Here is a 21,926-nt window from a genome sequence, read left to right on the forward strand (position 1 = left end):
CCACTCAGCAGTAAGTCTCCTTTCACCTTAAAGATGCCCCTTTATCATCCAGCAGCCAGCACTGCTTTGCCGGATGTTCGCAGCCTCTGCCCCGTAAGCAAACACGTCATACTTGGTCTGTCTCCATTCTGGCAGAGTCAGGTGCATCATTTGTAAAAACTCCAGAAGATGTAATTCTTTGTGGTATCTCCTGCTTCCACGTGAGAACTGACTTGCTAGAGCCCGGTGCTGTGCTCCAGCATTTGGGTGGAAAATGCTTGCTGCCAGGCTTGAAAATACCATCGCAACCAGAGTTTTGCAAGTAGTCAGATGGATTTGGCCGTCCTGAAAACGGTCTAAGAGGCTGCTTGGGAGGGAGAGGGGTGTGGATGCCTTCCCAGCAAGCCGAGCTGCCAGACTGGGAAGAACTAGTGCCAGGAGAGGTATGGACCTCCTCCCGGACCAGGAGGAGTCCTGGAACGGCTCGGAGATGCTTTGCGCGTTCTGGGCATTGAAGCTTCTAAATTGTTTTTCAACAAGTCAAAAGCCCTCTTCTCCCAGTTTCTGGGGTAGAGTCGGCAGGCTGAGACCCAGCGCTGCCGTGAAATGTGTACTTCTCTGTGCAGGACCAGCTGAAACTCGCCCTCGTGCCTTGTACCCTGCAGACAGTGTGGAGCATTCCTTGCTTGCCGGGGGTGCCCAGGTCCTCGGGACTCAGACACAGTAACGTCCAGCTCAGTGTAGGCAAGCTGACTAGACCTAAACTGAACAATGCAGAGCCGCTAGAGCCCCACAGAGCGGCCACGCTGTGACACTTTCCGAAAAGGCAAAGTGTCTAATCACTCCTCCTTGAAACCGAGGTGGAACGCTGGAGCCCATCTCCCAGGCTCATCCTCAACGAGAACTCGGTTTTGGATGATTTGTGAGACAAAGGGCGTCGAGCTTACTCTACCTGGGCAAATTCAATTTCGTTTAGTAAAGCAGATCAAATTCAAACGCGGCCCTAACGGGTCCTTCTATCTTGGGTGAGTCCCTCTGGCCAGCCAAGGACGGAGACACCCTTCTGCAAACGGGCAGCACAGAGCACGTGACTGTGTGGAACTGGGCTTTGGAGCCTCATCACATGAGCTTCAGACCCGCGCCTCAAGTTGCTATGGAAACGCCTCCCATAGCATCCAGTTGAGGGCAGGGTGGCAGTGGGTGGGTGGGTGTGGGGCTAGGGGAATAGGTATAATTTACTTTGCTGCTGTCCCTGATGTATTTTTGGGATCCTCCTTCATCCCTCCCTCCCTCTCCCCCCACCAGCCAGATGTGACCCAAGGAGGCGCTGTCACGGTGACAGCACACGGTGACAGCCAGCATGGGGGCTGCGAAGGAGCACGCGTGGCAACCAGCAATTTTCAGCAGCTGTGTTGTGCTTTTCCCCCCGCGGGTGGTGGGTGGGTGACGAGCTTGGGCCGGGAGTAGGGAGTGTCTGAGGTGGCAGTCCCAGGCCCGTGGGACAGCCTCGCCCTGACCTTCCCTAAATGGCCGAGCCGTGTGCGCGTGTGTGTATGTGGGGGCACACACGTGTTCACGCATGCGCACCTACACACACACACACGCACCCCGAAACGGAGCGTCCTGGCGGGTGTTCTCGAGGAAAGCCCCGCCCAGCCCGAAGCGCCTGCCTGCCTACTGTTCTGCTGGCTCTCACCTCTCTCGCCTCTCCTCCTCCTTCCTTCTTCCCTCCCCCTGCGCCTTCCTCGCCTTCAGGATTTCTCTTCCAAACCCCGAGACTCTCACACCTCCATGTGCTTTCGTGTAAAACACGGAACTTTCTACGCAGGGAGGGGCCCACGCTCCCCCCCGTCCCCAGCCGTGGGACCAGACGCTGAGAGTCCGGCCCCAGCACCTGCACCTGCAAAGGCTCCTGGGAGATCCCAGCTAGAGCGCGAGTCCCCCGCAGCCTAACGTTCCCAATCGCACGGCGCTGCTTTGGTGCCTCTGGCTTGAACCCGGCTAGGGAGACGGCTTCTGTGGAGGGTGGGCCCAGGGTCCTCCACTCGGAGGAACGCGTTCTCCCCCGAGTCCCGGGGACAGGTCTGCAGGACGTGGGGACGGGCAGCCGCGGCTCCAGGTGTCGCAGAGACTGGACCCACCGGCTGGATAGACATCCCTGGGGAGCTGACAGGCCACTGGAGCGCTGAAGCTGGCTCGGGGTGGGGGGACGGTTGGCAGGCCCCCAGCTCCTCCTGGGGTGGCTTTGAGTGTGAATCCATCAGCCCATCCCGCGCTCCCGACTTGGAAGGGTTCGTGGCCGGCCAGCACAAGCAAGCCTGGGCAGTAGTACTTGGACGATTCCTCAGCTGTTCACACCGCCCGCTGGGACGGGCTCCCGGGCCCCTGCGCTTGCCTTCCCCGTGGCCCGCTCCAGGAGTCTGCGGGTGACGGGGCGGGGGCACACGGGGATTTGGAGACCAAGCCAGAGCTGGGCCTTGGGGGTGGGAGTTCCTTGGGAGATGGCTTCTTAAGCCAAAGCCTGTCCGCTTACTCTCAGAATGTCCACACCTCTTAAGAATAGCAGGGAAAGTGATGGAGTGAAAGATGTGGGCTGCCTCTGGGAGCAGTTGTGAGAGAGGGAAGCCCCGTCGGACCGTCCCCCGTGGATGCCACGTCTCCAGGTCTCCTCTCCAGTGTGTTTTGCCCCACCCGGTGGCGTTTCACTCCAGGCTGCTTTCTTGTATGTTTGGGGCTCGGGTTTCCTGAACCGAGATAATCTGTAGGTTCTCAGATGCGGCCCAAGAGCTGGGGTCCATGTGAAATCTGAGCACCCTCTCCACGTGTAGCCAGGTCACACCAGCATGTACTGGGGTCTGCTCATCGCTGACTTCCTACCCGCCTCGGATGGGCCCTGCTCGTGGGGACAGCAGCGTGGCCCTGACCTGGGGGGAGGGCTCCCGGGGAGGGTGGCCGGCAAGGGGGCTCCTACCGGGGGTTCAGGCACCCGGTGCTTTAGGAATCTCGGTGCCTCACCAGCCGTCCATCAGGAGGATTCTGTTGACCTCTGCCCACGATGCCCTCTGACCTGGGGCCCCTGGGATGCTGTATCCAGTGTGGCACAGGGCAGCCCTCTGGCCTGCGTCCTGGGGTCACCTCCTCCACTGGCACCCGGGCCCCCTCTTTCTGACACCTCCCGTTTCCCCAGTTGGTTTCTCCATGACCAGCTCTTCCACTCGTTTTTAAAAATTAGAAATTCAGCTTAAAACAAGATTAGGAAGAATACTTCATGAGAAATCATATAAAAGAAAGATGCGTCTCCTGTCCTACCTGCCTTAGTTTGGTTCCACAGGAGACCTGGGGAATGAAAGGTTAAGGATTAAACTTTGCACAAGTCAGTCGTCAGCTCCGCACTCACCCGTGTGGGAGGACATTCCTTGTAAACACACGCGTGCACACACGCTCACACACACTCACACATACACACCACGGCCACTGATCTCTGGTCTCGGTGCTGCCGAAGTATCCCTCGTTTATGACGAAGGTCTTTTGCATCCAAGCAGAAATTCAGGCGTTTTAGCCTATTTTCTCCTGTTTCATCTGCACCTCTTTTCACTACAGATATGGGAAATGAGCCTCTGAAGGCATCCAGCAAGCAGAGCTGGTGGGGCTGAGTTCTCCCGAGGACCTAATGGTCATTGGAATGAGAAGCTGAGGAAAAGCCCTCCAATAACCCAAAGACAGCATCCTGGGCTCTTGAATGGGGATCGGGCAGAGAATGCGTTAGGACCCTCTGGTCCTGAGCCCTGAATCTGCCCGAGTTAGAGCGTTACCACTTAGCGCCCCCAGCGCTTTGTACAGAGGATCTGTTACTTAAACAATAAACCCGTGGTTTATAAGCATTTGAAGCATCTCTCAAAGCTGTTATTTATTTACTTACTAGGTTTAGTTTTACTCATTTCACTGGCATTAGGCAAGTCCTTATTCCTCAGTAATTCAATTGAACATTTCGTGAGCATTTACAAGGTCCCCAGGCCCGCGCTCGAGGAGTTTGGGTGTAATTGGAGAGATGGCGACCCAGAGACATGTGGGTCCCACGCAGGGCTCGGCGAGAGCAGGGAGAGCTTGTCAGAGGAGATGGGGTGTCGCCGGACTTGAGCTGGGCGGGGAGCAGAAGAGAAGGAAAGGCCAGCTTTATACCAGTTTGGCTGGAGAGAACGGTGCTTCGGGCTCCTAACAGACCCAGGAATCAGCCTGGCACCCAGCGGTCTCACCACGTGCCAGGGCCCACCCGCGACATTGTTTAAATATGTCAGGGCACAGGCGTCCACGGGGCCTCGGCTCCTTGCGGGGTCCCGGCCGAGTCCGGGAGGAGCTGCCCCGTTGGCCTCCTTGGTGGTGGGCCTGCTGGCGTCCCCACAAGATCCGGGCCTTCCTGCTGCCGCGAGCAGGGCCAGGAGGTGTCGGGCGAGACTGCCAACCTGCTGCTGCCCCCGCGACTGTGGGTGGACCCCGCGTCCCGCAGGCAAGGTGACAAAGGTCAGGGGTTCATTGGGCCATCGCCCAGGGCACTGGCTTTCCGGACAGAGCAGATCCTGCCCCCTGAGCACAGTCCCCGTAACGCGCCGTGACTTCCACGGGCTGCACGTCCTGCCTTTGACAGCAGGTGACAGCCTCCCGTGCCCCTCAAACTGCTCAGCCTTTGGGGACCCAGAGTGCCCAGCCCTTAGAGGGGGAAGCGCCAGACGTGAAAGCCCCCGGGAACCAGCTGGGACGGAGGGAGACCCCAAGGCAACGGGGCCGGAGCCGCCGCTCCTCCTGAATTCTCTTCTCGGGGAAACATGGATGTGGGATTTGGAGGCTCGAGGCTGTGGTTCCGTCTAGGAATTCGATGTGCGGGGAGAGTAAGGCGTGTGTTCCAGCGAAGGCTGGGTCACCCTTGGAGGCTCGAGGCTGTGGTTCCCTCTAGGAATTCGATGTGCGGGGAGAGTAAGGCATGTGTTGCCCCAGCGAAGGCTGGGTCACCCTGTGAGGTGCCGGCCCGGGGGCCGAGGGGCTGCAGGTGGCAGGCCCTGGGGTGCCTCTCCGCGCCCCTTCCCCGTAGGGGCCTGAGAAACGTCTGGCTTCAGTGCTCTGAGAAGACCTGTCCTTTTTCGCCTCTAAATAACGGTGTCAGCAATCTGGGTGCTTTTGTTTAAATATGCCTTTACTGGTGCTCCTCTTCTTAATAGCTCCACTCGTGCTGAGTGAAGCCATCCTTCTCCCGGCTCTGGCGCTGCCCTACTTCAGAGCCGCCCGCCCATGGGCTGGTGCCCAGGCTGCCTGGGGCAGGGGACCCAGAGCAAGCGGGGTCGTGGAGGGAGGTACAAAGCCAGGGCCGGCAGGCCCAGAGGCCCCTCTGGCTGCTCATGGGCCACAGGGCAGGGGGCCTAGGACCCCCAGGAGCTCATTCACCTCTCGTCTGTCCTCCACCCACCACCCTGCACCTGCAGCCCCCCACGTGGACCCTCGGAGAGACCAGCCCACAGTCTCGGAGGAGACCAAAGAGTTGGACAAGGACAGGTGGAGGCCATGCGTCCCCTGGACGTGACCCTGGCTCTTCATGGGGTGTCTGCAGGTCCTGAGGTTATCTAGGGGTCACGAGGTTCCATGAGGCTGGCTGTGGGGTGGGTATCTGGGGGTCAGGAGGTCTGTAGCTCCATCCATTGGAGGTCCTTGTGCTGCTGGACGCCTCACCCTGTGGCCCAGAGGAAAGGACACTCAAACTTAAATAGGGGCCCAGGAAGCCTCCGAGGCTCATGGGTTCCTTGAGTCATCAGAGATGTGTGGCCTGGAGGACTGCACTTTCCATGAGCTTAAATGTTCACAAAATGTAGGGCACGAGGGGGCTTTCCTGGTGGCGCAGTGGTTGAGGGTCCGCCTGCCGATGCAGGGGACACGGGTTCGTGCCCCGGTCCGGGAGGATCCCACATGCTGCAGAGTGGCTGGGCCCGGGAGCCATGGCCGCTGAGCCTGCGCGTCCGGAGCCTGTGCTCCACAACGGGAGAGGCCACAACAGTGAGAGGCCCGCAATACCACAAAAAAAAAAAAAAAAAAAAAAAATGTAGGGCACGAGGAACCAGCCAGAGGAGATCTCCCCCAAGGAGGCTGCAGAGGCACCAGCACTCCTTCCCCATCCCCGTCTGCCCAGCTCTGGGGGCAGTTTCGCAAGGGTGGCCCTTGGCACTGGGAGCGAGCCCATCTCTGGATGGCCCTGTGTGGGTTCCTCGGCAGCCTTGGATCAGGAAGGAGGCTCCCAGCTCCCGCGACGGGGCGGCCTCTGACTCCGCGGATCTCGGTGCCCTGCCTTCCTCTTGCCATCGTGCTGGGTCACGCTGCCGGCACTGTCCCAACACTTGCCAGTTCCTGGAACCCTTTCCTGGGGCAGGACCACGCGGCCTCCAGGCGGCCTTACTGCCCCTGCCCTATACCCCCCCTCAGTGGCACCCCCGGGCAGCCTGATCTGGCCTCACCGGCCTCTGCAACCTCTCCTGGAGGCCCGTGGCTGTGCACACGCACCCCTGCAGCCGAATTCGCCACCCGACGTCCACTGACCTGTCCCCCTACAGCAAGGGCCTCCCGTGGGTAGCGGGGCCTGCACAGAGGGGGCCCGTCTGTCCACCTGGCTGGCGTCATCGAGCACCTGCCTTATATGAGGCCCTGTTCTGGGCACTTGGGGGCACAGGCTACACCCAACGCCCGTCCTCATGCCACTTGCACCCCAGCACGGAGGACAAACGATGCATAGTAGTGAGGAGATTATACACTTGGAAAGCGTATGTGCTGCATGGAAAACAGAGTGGCCGCGTGGCAGCGAGGACGTCCACAGAGTTGCGTTACATTGGATTGAATTGTGACCTGGGAAAGTCGCGTGTTGGGAACCTTTTCCTTACGTGACTCAAACTGGCGACCCCGAGGGCGGGACAGAGCCGTGCTCTCTGCCCCGTGGTCACGCTGGGGAGCTGCCTCCAATGAGACCCCCTAACCCCGGGTAAACGAGAGATTTGGAAAGGACGCGCGGGGGCGGCACCGAAAACCGATCAGTGCTTCTCAGGGCACACGAGCCGGCCCGTGGACCTGGGTACAGGGAATCACAGCCTCTGTCGTGCCGTTGCCTCGGAGGCTGGGGGCCGTGGACCAGCGGTCCTCAAACCCTGGCTCGCATCAGACGCACCGCAGGGCTGGTGAGAACGTGCTCGCCGGGCACCCCCAGTGTGGACGGAGGGCCCAGAGTGTGCAGTTCCAAACTCGTTCCCAGGTCCCCCGGTGAGGCCAGCGACACCACCTTGAGAACCACGGGTGTAGGTCGTTCGGGGAGCCTGTGCACTGAGGAATTTGGAAACTCGGGGGCGTCGACCTCCCACGGGGATCCACGGTCCCCTGAGTTGCAGGCGCAGGAGCTGTCCCGAGTCCAGCCTGAACAACCGTCCTCCCCCGCCCGAGTCCTGTGGTGCCGATAAGGCAGCACGGTCCCCCCTAAACTCCAGGCGCAGGGGTCACCCCCCGAGGAAGGCGCCTCCCCACGTGTGCCCGAAGGTTCCAGCCCCCAGCTAGTCCCTGAGAGCTGAGGCCAGGGTGGCGGGCACAGGGGCCACATAAACCCAACTGAGCGGAAACCATCTCGTAGGATGAACCACGTTAGAGGTGACCCAGCTTCTTAGACAACTGAACAGATAACATCGGAGGAAAATTCTGTTCCAGAAAATAAAAGGTCAGAGAGGGCCAGGCGAGATTCCCCCGAGGCAGAGCCTGCCGAGGCCCTTCTTGCTTAGGTCAGGGTCACGGGGTGTTTGGGTCAAGAGGGTGCCCGGTGACAGTGACCTCCCACGCCAGCCTCTACTCACATCCTCCCTGCCTCCCTGCCCACTTGCTTTGACTCACTCCTGCTTCTCTCTTTCCTAACTATCCTTCATCTTTCCAGATGCAGGACGCTATGGGCTACGAGTTACCCTGGGTGTATTTTGTCAGTCTGGTCATCTTTGGATCCTTTTTCGTTCTAAATCTGGTTCTTGGTGTGTTGAGCGGGTAAGCTGACCATTTCTGTGTCCTCTTTATGACGCAGCTGAGCAAGGCCCCAGGTCCCGCTGTATCCGTCACCAGGCCCAGGAGAAACGGAAAACGTCTCCATTCAGCCAGGATGCTGGCCGTTGGCTGGGCGGGCCATTTGGCCTCTGATGACCTAGAGGCCCCGGTCCCGGTGCTGCCTGGTTGGCGTCGGGCCCGGGGTGGGCAGGGCCGTGCTCGGCTGCTCTGGGAGCTGTACTAACTGTGATTCCGTTCTTCCAGGTCAATGATGCCGTGGGAAGGGACTGGCCCTGGATCTATTTTGTTACACTAATCATCATAGGGTCATTTTTTGTACTTAACTTGGTTCTCGGTGTCCTTAGCGGGTAAGCAGGACCAAAGAAAAAGGTCTTGATTTTTCCATTTATTTCACTTACTCTTTCTGCTTTTCCTGGCTTTATTCTTTTTCTGACTCTGATGAACCTGGGATGTGGGGCCACCCCAGGAGCCTTGAAGTGAATGTCCTTGGCCTGGCTGGGCAGAGATCAGAGGCACAAGGCCAAGCCCACTGGTTTGGGCTGCAGTGAGAGGTACCCAGGCCCACCTGTCTCCTGCCACCTGTGCACCCCTGGCTGTCCAGGAGGGCAGGATGCTTCTTCAGGAACCCCAGAGCAGTTGAGCCCCTTGGGTGGGAAGGGCTGGGCAGAGGAACTGGAGGAAGATTCGTGGGCCGTGGGCTTCTGGCCCGCGTGGCAGCCTCGCAGATGGGTACCTGCCCTATCTCTCCAGCCACAGTTCCAGGGCAGGCTGGAGGTGAAGACGCAGGTCCCCTTTACCCAGTGTTGACTGGGCCGGGGTACCAGGAGTTTGAGCTAAAATGCAAGTAAACGAAACAGACTGAAAGGCTCATTCCCTTTGGCGCTCATCACAGACTGGGCCGTCCATCTCTGTATCCCTTCTCTGAAAGGAAGGGCGCTCAGCTGTTTGAAGCCATCGATCACTGGAGCACAGAGGAGATAGAATCCACTTTCCTTTAACTTTGTCTGCTTGGCTCCAAGTGCAAGGCCTGCCTAATTTCAGCCTTTGCTCAGATGAAGTTAAAACGTGGCCGAGGCAGCCCGTGACTGGGGCCCGAGGAGCCCTGGACGGGCACCTCTGCACCTCGGGCCCACTGGACGCCTCTTCGGCCCACTCTCTTCTTCCCGAGCCCTCACCAGCCATGCAAGGCCATCGCCTGAAGGCTCCCAGGGACACTTTCTGCCTTCGCCACGTGGGGAGGGGCAGCTGCTTCGTAGCCTTTCTTCCGTCTCTGCGGACGTGATGTTGGGGAGAGTCGGGCGAGGGAGGAAGATTTCCCACCCCCGCCTGCCGCAGCCCAAGGCCTCGCAGGAGCGTCGGGGTCAGTCCTGGAAGTGGCGGAGGGACAGAGTCCACCTCTGTCCTCGCCCCTCCCCACGGGGGTGCTGTCGGGGGCTACGTCACCCCGGGCCTTTGCCGCGAGCGGCTGCACAGGGACTGGCACCTTCCGTCAGGGTGACAGTGACACGCAGGCCGGCAGACGCCCCGGTCAGCTGCCTGGAGGGTGAAAGGGTTTCCATTTTTGTGTCCGACACAAGAAAATGCCCTGTTTATAAGGAGTCGTCAGGAAGAGCGTTGAAAAGTCAACCTCGTCGCCCACTCAAGGCAGAAATTTGAAGCTCCAGGCAGAAGGTTTTTAAGTGTTACTCACCCATCTGACAAAACGGAGATAATAAACCCGACTCCTCGGTCGCTGGGACGGTAGAGTGGGGTGCCTTCCGTCGAGTCCTCAGCACACAGCAGCGCTGTCCTCACTGGGATCGCTGGCTACTCGAAGGCTATCAGAGCTGGGATTACTGAACAGGGTCGTCGCAGGTTAGACCTGCTCCACGCTCTGCTTCCAGACACGAGGGGAGGGAGCCTGAGACGCCGTGTGGCTTGTACGGGGTCCCCTCACCGGTCACTGTCAGCACGAGACACAGCCCAGCACCGTCTTCCTGCCACTGCCCCGCAAACGAACGTTGAACAAGCTGGACCTGTAACACGCCAGGGCTCTGAACCTTGAAAAAAGTGGTTCCCCGTTCTCCCTGCAGAGACAAGGAGCGAGTCTGAGCGGTGAAGCCCCCCTCGAGCAGAGGCTCTGCCTGGTCATCCTCGGCTCCCCCAGTGGGTCCAGGTGGGGTTGGATGGCGGCAGCGCTGGGGGTGGGCAGAGTGATCCTGAAGGGCCGGTCTTGGTTCAGGTGACAGCAGGTGTGTGGAGCCAGCGGATTCCAGAAACCCCATCTAGTCAGGGCCCATGAGCCCAGCCCTTGCTCGGGGTCCCCGGGCCCCTCCTCACACCCGCTCCTACCCCGTTCCTCCCCACGTTGCTGGGGAACATCTCCCAAGGCTCTGCCAGCCCCGGGCGCTCTCTGCCCAGCGTGAGCAGCTCCCCTTCCCGGCCTGTCCAGAGGGCTGGCCACGTGGTGAGAAGGCCCAGAGCCAGGCTGCCGTCGGCTGAGCACGCGTGGCGCTCGCCGTGTCTCGAGAAGTCCGGACAGCAGTGTGGTCGTTACCCTGGAGCACAGCCGTACGCCTACTCACCCGGCGGCCGGCCTTCCAGAAGCATTCGGAAACCTCTCAGCGCTCACGGAAGGCCCGTCTCAGGGTGGTGTCAACGGTCAGCAGCTCGACGGCAGGCCCCAGGCTCGGCGCCTTCGGTGGACACGCTCCTTTGCCGCCCACGACAGCCCCGCACGCTGGGGCCATGCGGGTGTCACCTGCACAGAGGAGAAGAGTGAAGGTGACGTGCGGGAACTACCCCAGTTCTCACCGGTGCGGCCTGGAGGATCCGAGGTTCAACCCCCGCAATGTGGACCCACGACCTCTGTCCCCATCCTCCAGGCTCCACCGTCCCCAAGCCCATCAGCCTGGTTAATCCCGTGTCCTCAGATGACAGCCAAGACCTGGGAGGAGACGCGCGGGAGCCACAGTAAGGACAGGGAGACCAGCCCAGGGGTCCCAGAGGAAGCTGGGGAGCCCCAGCCCCGAAGGCTGTGGACAGGTCCTGAGCTGGGGGCCAGCGGCCCTGCAGACATAACAGCCCTCGAGGGAGAACAGAGCTCCCCCAGCAGCACTGCAGTCTTGGAGCATTTGGAGCTGGGGGCCGACACCTTGCGTCCACCAGTTAAGGGTATTATCATCGTTTCAGAGCCCGGCACGGGAACTGCCCTCATGAACTACACCCTGCTGTCACCGAGGAAGGGCTCAGGTGTGCTTGGGGTCATCTGCTCAGGAAAGCAGGGAGAGCGACACTCTGCAAAGCCTCCATTTTAAAGGCGGAATTCAGAGATTTGGGTCATCAGAGGGACGGCCGTCCTTTGTCTGGAAACCCATTCCTGCTGAGCCTGGAGGCGTCCGTGTAAATGTGCATCTCGTGGATTTTTTCCAAACGCTTCCACGGTCATCATCTCTTGATCCTCACGTGTCATAGTAATGATATTAGTCAGATAAGAACCAGATTATATGACCTTCCCCTCCAGAGATCTCAGCCTCTAGCCATGAGAATTACAGCGACGGCAGCCACAAGATTCTGGAAGCTGCACTAGAAGGAGCCATCGGGTGAAAGTCCCTGGACCCTGGACTCTGGTTACTTTTTGGTTTTAAGTGGTTGCAAACACAGAAGACGTGTGTCTTCAGGTGACAAGGGGCCCGGGACCTCTTAGAGGGGGGGCGCCCAGCTCTCGTCCCCCCGGGGAGATGGGGCAGAGGGCCTGAGGATGGGCATTTTACAACCTGAAAGCATCCCTGACCACGGGCCACAGTTGAGACGCTCCATCCAGGTCCTGAGGAAGCAGAGTTGCCCAGGCACACTGCCTCGTGGCTGGAGCAGGGGGGACGCGCGTGATTCCTGGAAGGCTTGCTCCAGGGAGTGCCCACCAGCCCTGGATTCGGGAACACTGGCCTCTGCCCTCAGGGGATGTGGGGTTAAGTTCCTGCGAGGCTCTGGACACGACACTGCCGTCAGTACACAAGCATCTGTGTGAAGTCGCCTCGTTCAAGGCACCGTGCTGATCCGTTCGCACCGAGCTCTCAACCCACAGCCCATGACTCAGGCCTGGATTCCACTTGTCGGACACACGGACTTGCCCCGTGAGGCGCCTCCCAGTCCTCGTGCCCTTAGGGTCACAGACTGCACGGCGGCTCCATGCTCGGGGGCCGTTTTAATCAGAAGGATCACCAACGGAAAGCCCAAAATGCGGAAATGGGCTGTGGAGAGACTCGTATTCACAGTACGAGCTGCACCACCAAGGAGGCGAGCGGCCCCTCGCCCAGCCTCAGCCGGGAACGTGACCCCAGGTCCCGCCTTTCTGCGCGTCCGCGGCGACCGCGCAGCTCGCGGGGTGGATGGCGTGACGAGGAAGGCCTAGCGGGAAGGCGGGTCTGCAGACGCGGAGTCCGTGGGTGACGAGGACCAGCCACACCGGTCACCGCGGGGCCTGGAGCCCGGCCGCTGCGCCGACGGACCCTTCGCGCGGCCACCCCCCGCGAGCTGTCCACGTGCGCGCCCGGCCCGGGCTCTCCCCCGCGTTTGCCCTGTCGGCCGTTGCGCGCACAGGACGTGCTCCCGCCTTCGCGCAGACCCGCCACGACTGACGGGGCAGCCGGCTCCAGCCCCTGGGCCCGGGCCGCGCGGGACGTCCAGCGAGGAGACGAAGAGAGCGGGGCGCTGCCGCCCTGCACGTCCCTGCTGCGTGGAGCCAGGAGAGGGAGCCCCTCGCCTCCTCCCGGCCTGGGCCAGGCTGTGCCCCACACTCCACGGGTTCCTGGCTCTGCTGCCTCTCGAAGCCCCTCGCACCCCAGGAAACCTCATCTCCTCTTCTCCCGGATGTCTGTCTTGGTTCCCAGAGGTCGTGGGCTGCGGGTGGCGAGCCTTCGTTCCGCGGAGCAGATGCTGTGACGCACGGCTGGGTCAGCTTTCCCGGCTCTGGTCTGATCCCAGCTCCAGGAGAAGCACGGCCTCTTAGCTCCTCAGTCACCCTTCCACCCGAACCCGCTGCACGAGGCATGGAGCTCTCAAGTGTGTGGAGGCAGAAGGGCAGTTGGGGGGCACCTGAAGCTGCAGTCTGGGGGCTGCAGGGGGGCCCCGCTCCACGAAGTGACTCTCCGGGTGGCGAACCACAGCCCCGGGAGGAGTGGTGGGTGCGGAGAGCTGGGGACTCTCTCCGGGCCCATCCGCCGTGGAGGCGAGGCCTCCATCCACACCGGCAGCTGCCAGTGCAGCCCCTTTGCCCCGGGAAGGAAGGGACGGTGCCGCCAGCCGCCAGGAAGCCCAGGAAAGAGCAAGTTCGGTCCGATTCGAACTGGAGTCAGTCGAAGTGAAGAAGAACGTTCCATCCCAACCAAAGCGTCGTCAAAGCAGCAAAGAGAACTCGTAGCTCGGGAGCCACGGCTCCCGGTGAAAACGTCCCCCAGACCCCTCCCGGCCCGACCCTCACCATAAAGCGTCGCGGCTGAGGTCTGTGCTCCTGCCGCGGCTGCACTGAATGCAGGTCCTGGACGGTGGGCGCAGGGGCTCCGGGGTTGAGCCTTCCTGCCCCGTGGCTTGTCGGTGTGTCCTTCCCTCCAGGGGGCCCTTCCATGGAGTGTCTGTCTCGTGCAAGGAATCCCTTTCAGGTGGACTCTGCGGCCTCCCACCCTGAACTAGGCCTCAACTGCTGAGGGAAGGAGGAGTCACGTCTCTAGGAAGAAACCAAGAATGCCCCCCAACACACACACACACACACACACACACACACACACACACACACACACACCCCAGGAGCCCCATTTCCCAGAGACTGGAGGTCAGAGGCAGTCTGCTCCTATCTGTTTCGGAAGAAAAGGCACAGACTTGCTTTGAGAGTGAGAAGCAGCCTCCCTGACTCCCCTCTTGGCTGCCAGGTCCCTCCTGGCTCAGAAAGTGAATTCAAGGTCAGAGAGAAAATAAGGACAGAATCATAGAAAATAGGAAAGAAACAGACACTCTCCAAAATTGTTCAATAAGCTCTTCTTCCAGCAAATCCCGGCTTAATTTTAGTTTCTACTCATCATTGCTTTAGACTGAACACCTCATTTAACTTTTATATCATCTTGATTTTATGTATTTTTCCGTTCTGATTAGATTTCCTTTTTAACCCGAAGGGCACCCCCCAGGACATTTTCCTGTGTCTGGAATCCTCTTCTGTCTCCCTCCATGTGGGAAAGGACATTCTCTAGATTAGAAAACCCTCCAGGCTTGCTGAACGGGGCAGAACGAACCCTAGAAATGAGAGTAGGGGGTGAGGAGGTGAGGTCTCCTGGGCCTGACATCAGTGGTGTCCTGGTAAACATTAACGACTGGCTCTTTGCAGGGAAAAGCCCTGGTTTGTAACATTTGACGATTTCAGCGGTGTACGTATCCCCACCGTGGCTGATTTTGAGCCACCGAGGAGGCATCAGGGCTGGCAGAGCCAGTGCAGGGACTGGGCTTCAGCTCGACCCCAGGTCCTTGTCTCCCGGGGCTATGGCGGGGGTCCCGCCGGGTTACTGCTCGGAAGGCCTTTCCAGGTCACTGGAGAACGTTTGTCATGAAGAGGCAGAGCTTGCCATCGTGGCCCAGGAGGAAGGGCAGTGGATTTGGTCCACCCTACAGTCGTGTCCCGAGTCAGGCAGCGCCCCGCCCCAGTGACTCCACCCTCTTTCTCGAGAGCAGATCAGACCCGGGGCAGGGGGAGCGGTCTGTGCAGTGCAGGTGTGGCCCTTGGCTTCCAAAGCGAAGCAATTAATGCTTTGTTCTTCTTGTCCCTCCGCCCTCTCGCCAGAGAGTTTTCCAAAGAGAGGGAGAAGGCCAAGGCCCGGGGCGACTTCCAGAAGCTGCGGGAGAAGCAGCAGCTGGAAGAGGACCTGAAGGGCTACCTGGACTGGATCACGCAGGCGGAGGACATCGACCCCGAGAACGAGGACGAGGGCTTGGACGAGGAGAAACCCCGAAACAGTGAGCGGCCTCCCCGTCTGGGGCTGGGGTCTGGGCGAGGCGGGGGGGCTTCCCCCCGTCCTGACGGTGCGGCCCCTGTAGCCACACCGGTCTGGTGGGTGGGCCGTCCTTCTCTGCTCTCAGAAATCAGTGCCACGTGTGGAGCAAAGCCCGCTATAGTCATCCTAGAGCCTCTGGTCCCGGGACGGGGGAAACTGCTCAGTCGGGCTCTTGGTTTTAAATCCGACATCCTCCTCCCAGCTCCGGCTCCCTGGGCCGGGGCAGGAGTCCTGCTCCAGGCTTATTCAGACGGGACCATTTCCCCCACGACCACCGGAAAGCAGGCTCCCCCGCTCCCCTTCCAAGGACCACTGTGCTTTCTCGGGGGAAAAGAGCCCAAGGTTCTCTCGAGGAGGCTAGATTCAAAGATCTGGGAAGGTGCTAAATGGGAGGTTGGGGAAACTGGTAGAATAGCTTTAGGTTTTAGAAACTGACCCCAACCCCTCTGTTCTCCTCCTGCGGGCCCCCCTCCTTGGGTTGCGCACATTTGAATCGGGACGTTTCTGACCAAGGAACCAAGCAGGTTAAATAGCCGAGATGCTTGCTGAGCGGGGTCAGTCAGATAAGCGGGGGAAGCTAGAAAGGCTCCCAGGCCCAGAGGGAGGAGAGAGACCCGCTGAGGCTCCGGGGGCTGACGGGGAAGCAGGGTGTCCATCGCTGTGTCCTGACAGAGGCCAGGAGGGCGCAGGACGCGTGTGGGCACGTGTATCCCGACGCACGTGCGGACACAGTGGCCTCGTGCGTGGGCGTAGATTCTGCCGGTTGTGTTCATGCCCCCTGGCCAGGTTCTGCGTGTCCCTGCTTGTTGATACCTGAACTCTTAAGTGGGAATTTAGGAGGGGGAGCAGGTGGAGAGAGAAGGAAGACGACTTGGATGAGAGCAGGCCCGCCTCCATCGTTTCAGAGACGGATTGAATGCAGCCTTCCACGACTTGCTTTCCGATAACTCTGCTCAAGGAATGAACACAAAATTAAAACACACACGCAGCCAGGGACTGGTAACAAGGAGGCCTTCGCGCTCTGCTAAGGCGTTTTCGCAAGTTGGACGCCAAGGCCTTAGGTGGATTAAAACAGTGAGCGGCGATGCCGCTGAGAATCTTCCCGGAAAGACGCCGGCAGCGTCCATTCCGCTGCTGACGGATCGTGGATGGGGGATGGTCCACGGCACCCAGCCGTGTGTGAATCGTGAGCTAGCCTGGGAGCCTCGTCGACACCTGCTGCGAAGCACAGGAGCGGGCTGTGGGCTCCGGTCTGCACCCTGGTCACGGTGGAGCCCAGCTCACCACGGATGGTAGGAGCGTGTCTCTTACATGTTCGTAGAAACTTGTGTGTCCACTGCCCGCGCGGCACTCGGTGGCCGTCCACAGAGACACAGTTATCCTGCTCTCTTCTGAGGGCAGGTGTGCTGCTTCCCCGTCCTGCCCTGATGGAGAATTCTTGGCTGCTGGAGCGGATCGAGTGGACGAGGCCCATCTGCCCCTCTTTCTGCCCGAGCTCTGGGAAGAGCACAGTGTACCACCCGCCCCGGTGGACAGAGTCTCTGCCACGGTTCTCATGAGCCCTTATGAGGATGAAGTCAGCCTGAAGCCTGGCGTCCCTCCCCCGTGCTCGTCCCTGGTGGCTGGAGCAGCCTGGGGTCTGCTTCTCATCCTCAGCCTTGGCCTCAGAGAACGGAACGGAGCCTGCCGCCTTCCGTCGTGGAAATGGTGGTGGGCCGGTTCTAGGAGGAGGGGGCCAGGGACTGGGCATCTAAGAAAACAAGACAGGATAAAATAGAGGCACGTGAGGAACTGAATGAGAGATGCTTGGGTATGGAGCCAGGAGGCCTGTCCAGAGCCTGGGGAGGCAGGGAAGTCCGGTCAAGAGCAGGGTGGGGCTTCCCTGGTGGCGCAGTGGTTGAGAGTCCGCCTGCCGATGCGGGGGATGCGGGTTCGTGCCCCGGTCCGGGAGGATCCCACGTGCCGCGGAGCGGCTGGGCCCGTGAGCCGTGGCCGCTGGGCCTGCGTGTCCAGAGCCTGTGCTCCGCAACGGCAGAGGCCACAACAGTGAGAGGCCCGCATACCGCAAAAAAAAACAAACCAAAAAAAGAAGAGCAGAGTGGACGAGACGGGCTCGTTAAGGGACTGGCCGCTTAATAGATCCACAGAAAAGGTAGGCCCGCGGCTCAGAAACTATATTCTGATCTTCAGAACTTTGTAGTTTGCCCTTTGAAACAAATACAAGGGAAGAAATGCCGCTACTAATGGTATGCGTTTCTATCAAAGTAGTGTCTTTGCCTTTGAAATTGCTAAAAGATTACAATACAGCGTATTTGCCAGTTGTCTTCAGCTCAAAAATTAAGTCGTCTTTTGAGAAAAGAGGGAAAAGGGTATTATCACTCTTGACCAATGGCTCTGGACACTCGTGCTTGTGCCCCAGGCAGGAGCCCCATCGGCACTTAGGAAATGCCAGCTGTCGGGCGCTGGTGACACAGGGTGGCTCCAGTGCGGACACAGTTCAGTGACACGTCATTACGTGGTAGCTGAGCTCACCCACGGGGAGCCCAGTTATTCATTTTTCGAGGAAGAGCTACAGATACCACTGTGGCCGTAGAAAGAACAGGGCTCGGGAAGGCAGCAGAGAGAGGGCGTCGTTTGAGGTGTTTCTCTAAGTAATTAGAGTCGATGAGTTGGCCGGTAAATTACATAAAAAATACGTTAAAGTACACTCACTTCATTCATCCTTCCACCCACCCATCCGTCCATCAAGCAATTAAAGGTCTGCTCTGTGTCTGGCGCTGTTTCTGGCCCTGAGGATATAGCGCTGCACAAAGTCCTCAAAAATCCCTGCCCTCGTGGAACGGGAATTTCTTCCCTTCTTTCTTTCTCCTCCTCAAGACCAAAGAATGCGTGGATTAAGTATCCGTGCATATGGGACTCTCTCTCTCGTGTCGTTAAGACCATTTCAGTGCAGCCCCAGTCCTCCAAGAGAGACATTTGTGCAGATGAACCTGGGAAAGACAGACCGTGGAACCAAAGCACTTGAGTTATAAGCAGGTTAAGTATTTATCCAGCGCATTCAGTTCTGTTCGCAGGAGCCCCTCCGCAATCAGCGTTCGCCAGCAGAGCCGCGTGGCCACCGCCGCCCTGCGGCGCCTGGGGTTGCATGTTATTGACGCACGGAGATTTGAGGGCCTCCGAGAGCAGTAGGTTGCCCACGGAGGGTCCTGTGGGGCTCGAGAGCAGTGATCTGAACATCACTGGTCTACATGGTATACGTGTCAAGGGCACGTACATCTTTATTTGAGCTTTTTTTTTCCTCTACAATTTAATCAGTACAGTCAGTTTTCCTTGGACTTCCTCGTGGTCATGGCTGCCACACGCCTGGAGTCCTGAGACAGCGTCCCACCAGCACCCGGTCAGACGGCGTGAGAAAGACACTAGCAACGGCTTTTTTCCCAACTCGCTTCTTACTTTGGACCCAAAGTTATCGTGTTGGAGGCCGTCCTAACCCCACACCCTGCGGGAGAGCAGACACCTCTGCTGCCCCGCGCATCACCTTTAGCTCGTCCTAATCAAGCCCTAAAACGTCAGTGCTGGAAACCGCCGCAGAGATCAGGTGGGGAACAGCTCGCCTGGGCTGGTGATGAGGGCCGTCGGGGCTCAGAGGCAGCGCAGAGACGAGTGCCTGGGGGCCCTGCAGTGAGGCTGTTTCATGGGTTCTTCTGGGCTGCTGGGAATAACTCCCCTGGGCGGGTCCCAGACACCCATGTTGTATGCAGACCCTCACTCGGGAATCGGGTCAGAACAGGACCCCGGCGGGGGTGGTATCTCCACAGACAGCCCGTCCGCCGTGGAGCAGTCTGGCTGTTCTGCTGTCGAGCCCATGACTTTGTAGACACCAGTGTCCCAGCCTGGGTGCAGTGGAGGGGCCCCCGAGGGCCACGTCAAGCATACGGTGAGAAGCAGGTGTCCCTTCCCAGCCTAGGCAAGCCGTCCTACGCTTCTTAAAGCAAAACCGGCTCTGGGGGAGCTTGCCAGCCGGCTGTAGAGACCACAGCCATCTTCCTTGGATGATGGAGTAGCTTCTGGAAGGAAGGAGGGTGTGAAAGCCACACAGTAAAAGGGAAAGCTGGCAGCCAGTGGAGCAAGGGCGAGACCTTCTCATTCATGTGCTCTCCTCGAGGGCGTCGTTCTTCCACCGCTGGTGTGGAGCTGCTCTTTGGATCCCGAGGTTGGACAGTGGGCGAGGGCCGGCAGGTGCAGGCTCTCCTGGGCTAGAGCGCCGAGGCGGACAGGGCACAGGACAGGGACAGTCTCGTTGCGTCCTCCCCGGGATTATCTCCCGTGGGCACTGACGCCCCCTTTGTAGACGGGGAGCTGGGCTCAGAGAAGGTAACGTGTCGTATCCCACAGTACGCTGCCCCCGCCCTCGGGGATGTGGGCCTGAGTCCAGCGCTGCCCGGACCCCTCCTCAGCCCCGCCCTTGGTGGTGCAGGGACCCCCCTGCCTCTCCGGCCAGAAGCGGCTGGAAGAGGTCCCTCTATCCCCTTCATCGTAGCATCTGTAACACCCTCGGTCTAACGCACAGAGCGCGGTGGACGGAGGGAAGGAGGGCTGGGGGGGGGGGGGGTGGAAAATCTGATCTTAAACATTACCCTAAAGGGCCCTGAGTGTGATTTCAAAAGCAGGGAGAGATAAGCTTTATGATTGTAAGGACTGTGTGTGGAGCGTGAAAGGGAGTCATGGCAACATCTTGTTCAGGCAGAAGAAGGTTCGCTGAGGTCAGAAGCCGCCCGCCTGGAGTGGTCTAAGGGCAGCTGTGCTTGGAAAGGGGGCACATCAGTGGCACCACCCGTCGGAGTTTCCTTCGGTTCGGGACTCCTTGAACTTGGTCAGAGGAGGGTGTTGGTCAGCCAGGAGGCTGCAGGGAGGGGTGCTCCAGGGCAGCGACCAGCCCCTGTCCTGCCCTGGCATGTGCACCTGGAGGAATGTGATGTAACCACCTTCAGTGCCGCGGGGTCAGGTGGCCGCAGGGTCACCTCGGCGGAACCTCTGACGGTCCCAGGATCCTGGCACGATGGCCGGGGGGGGCGGTCTCCAACCAGCAACAGCCTCACCATGGGGGCTCATGTCACCTCCCTGAGGCCACCAAACCCACTGGCAAATGGATCCGCCCACTCAGCCCGCCCAGGTAGCCACCCAGTAGAGCGCTGCTGTGATTTTCTTGTAAAGCTTTGCAAACAGATGGACACACCTGGGGGCTGAAGGTAGCTCCGTGGAGGCGCTGAGGGGTGAATCGGCCTGCATCTCCCTCCGAGCCACCCCCTGATGACCGGGGCTCAGCCCGAGAGAAAAGCCCCTGTTGCATCAAGACACGGTTTCTGTCAGAGGCTGTCCGTGGAGGAGAGGGTGACAGCTCCCACCTCTGTCGCCTGCTGACGTGGGGAGTTGTCACCTGGGGGTGGAGGGGGATGAGCCAGGGCTGGGGCGCGGCCGTGCCAGTCAGGTGGGCTAAGTGCTGTAGTAAGAAAGTCTCAGCCGCTTGGTAAGGTGAAGGGTGCTTCCTGCTCCTGGTTCCATGTGGGTCGAGTTGGCAGGAGGGAAGTTCACCTCCCCCCGGCCTCAGAGGTTCTGCGGATCCCCTGCGTCTGGGCAGGAGAGGAGGGAGGCAGAGGGCGCTTGGAGGGCCCTGGGGAGGATGTAAAAGCCAGGCCTGGGAGAGTGGGCATCGCCTGCCACTGGCCAGAACAGTTTACAGCCCCCATAGCTTCCGGGGTGGGGGGCGGGGGGAATGGACACAGTCTAAGTGACCGGGGGCAGCCGGGGGAGGGGGCGTGGTGGACACGCAGCCACGTCTCTGCTGCCCACAGATTGGTAGCGGCTCTCGAGGCCAAAGGGATGAGAAAGCAGCTGTAGATGTAAAGTGCAGAACAAGTAAGGGGGGGAGGGGAGGGGGAAGGACTTCGGTCTCGGGTTTTGGGGTGAAACCGAAGGTCAATCCGGAAGCGGGGCTGAGACTGGTCCCAAACGGCCTCAGGTGTGGACTTTCTCCTGTAGGTTCAGCAGAGCCACCAAAGGGATCTGAGCAGGGGGACAAGTTCACTGTGGGAAGGTCACCCAGCTCCTTTTGTGAACAGTTGGCTGGGGCTCGGGGCGCTGGAAGCAGGGGGACCCAGGGGTTCCAGGGGCTGACACAGCCTGAAGTGGGAGTCACGGCGGGAAAGATGGCCCTCCGCTGATGGCCGGCGTCCACAAGGAAGGGACCGGGGCCGGCAGGGCCCAGGCGTCTTGGGGATGCACAGCTCGGGCTGTTCTTGACCTAGGGATGCAACAGAGCCCGCCCCCAAGGGACCCCCAGGAGCTGGTTTGTCGCGTCTGCTTGGCCGTGGGAGCCCTCTGCCCCGCGCTGTCTCTATCCATGACTACCCTGAAAGGTGCCCTGGGTAGAATCCCAGTGGCTTCCCCTCATCTGAGTAGCGGTACTCAGTACTACTGAGTAGTAGTAATAAGAGTTGAGTAGCAGCCCCAAACACAGGGCTGTGAGGGCTCCGTCCTTCTGGGTCACTTCATCAGACAGACGTGCCCAGGCCTCTGTGGCAGCTGCAGTGCTGCAGGAGAGCTGTGTGCTTCCGCGGGACAGGAATGACCCCATCGTCTTAAGCAGCGATCGTACCTGCCGTAACCCCGGGCTGGTGGCACCTTGTGTTTGGGCCTCGTGGTTCGAGGGGCAGGGCTGGGGCCGGAGCAGCAGAGCCCTGCCCTCGGGGAGCTGCCCCGAGGAGGGTGGTCCCGCAGTGGGTGGATGGACTCTCACACAGGAGGCGAGTGACGGAGTGAGGCTGGGCAGAGGCAGTGGGGAGAAAGACAGCTGGCGGCGGGGGCCACGTTAGG

General features: G+C 60.0%; 1 protein-coding gene across 1 annotated transcript in view; it reads left to right on the top strand.

Annotated features, from left to right (window-relative positions):
• CACNA1C (calcium voltage-gated channel subunit alpha1 C) overlaps nt 1-21,926 on the top strand; it is a 463,376-nt gene that overhangs the window by 319,777 nt on the left and 121,673 nt on the right. The window contains exons 8-9 of the mRNA XM_065888236.1: nt 8,284-8,387; nt 14,843-15,015. Coding sequence (XP_065744308.1) covers nt 8,284-8,387; nt 14,843-15,015 — 277 coding nt within the window. The remainder of the gene's footprint in view (nt 1-8,283; nt 8,388-14,842; nt 15,016-21,926) is intronic.

The sequence above is a fragment of the Phocoena phocoena genome, chromosome 11 (genome assembly GCF_963924675.1).
Source record: "Phocoena phocoena chromosome 11, mPhoPho1.1, whole genome shotgun sequence".
NCBI classification, from domain to species: domain Eukaryota; kingdom Metazoa; phylum Chordata; class Mammalia; order Artiodactyla; family Phocoenidae; genus Phocoena; species Phocoena phocoena.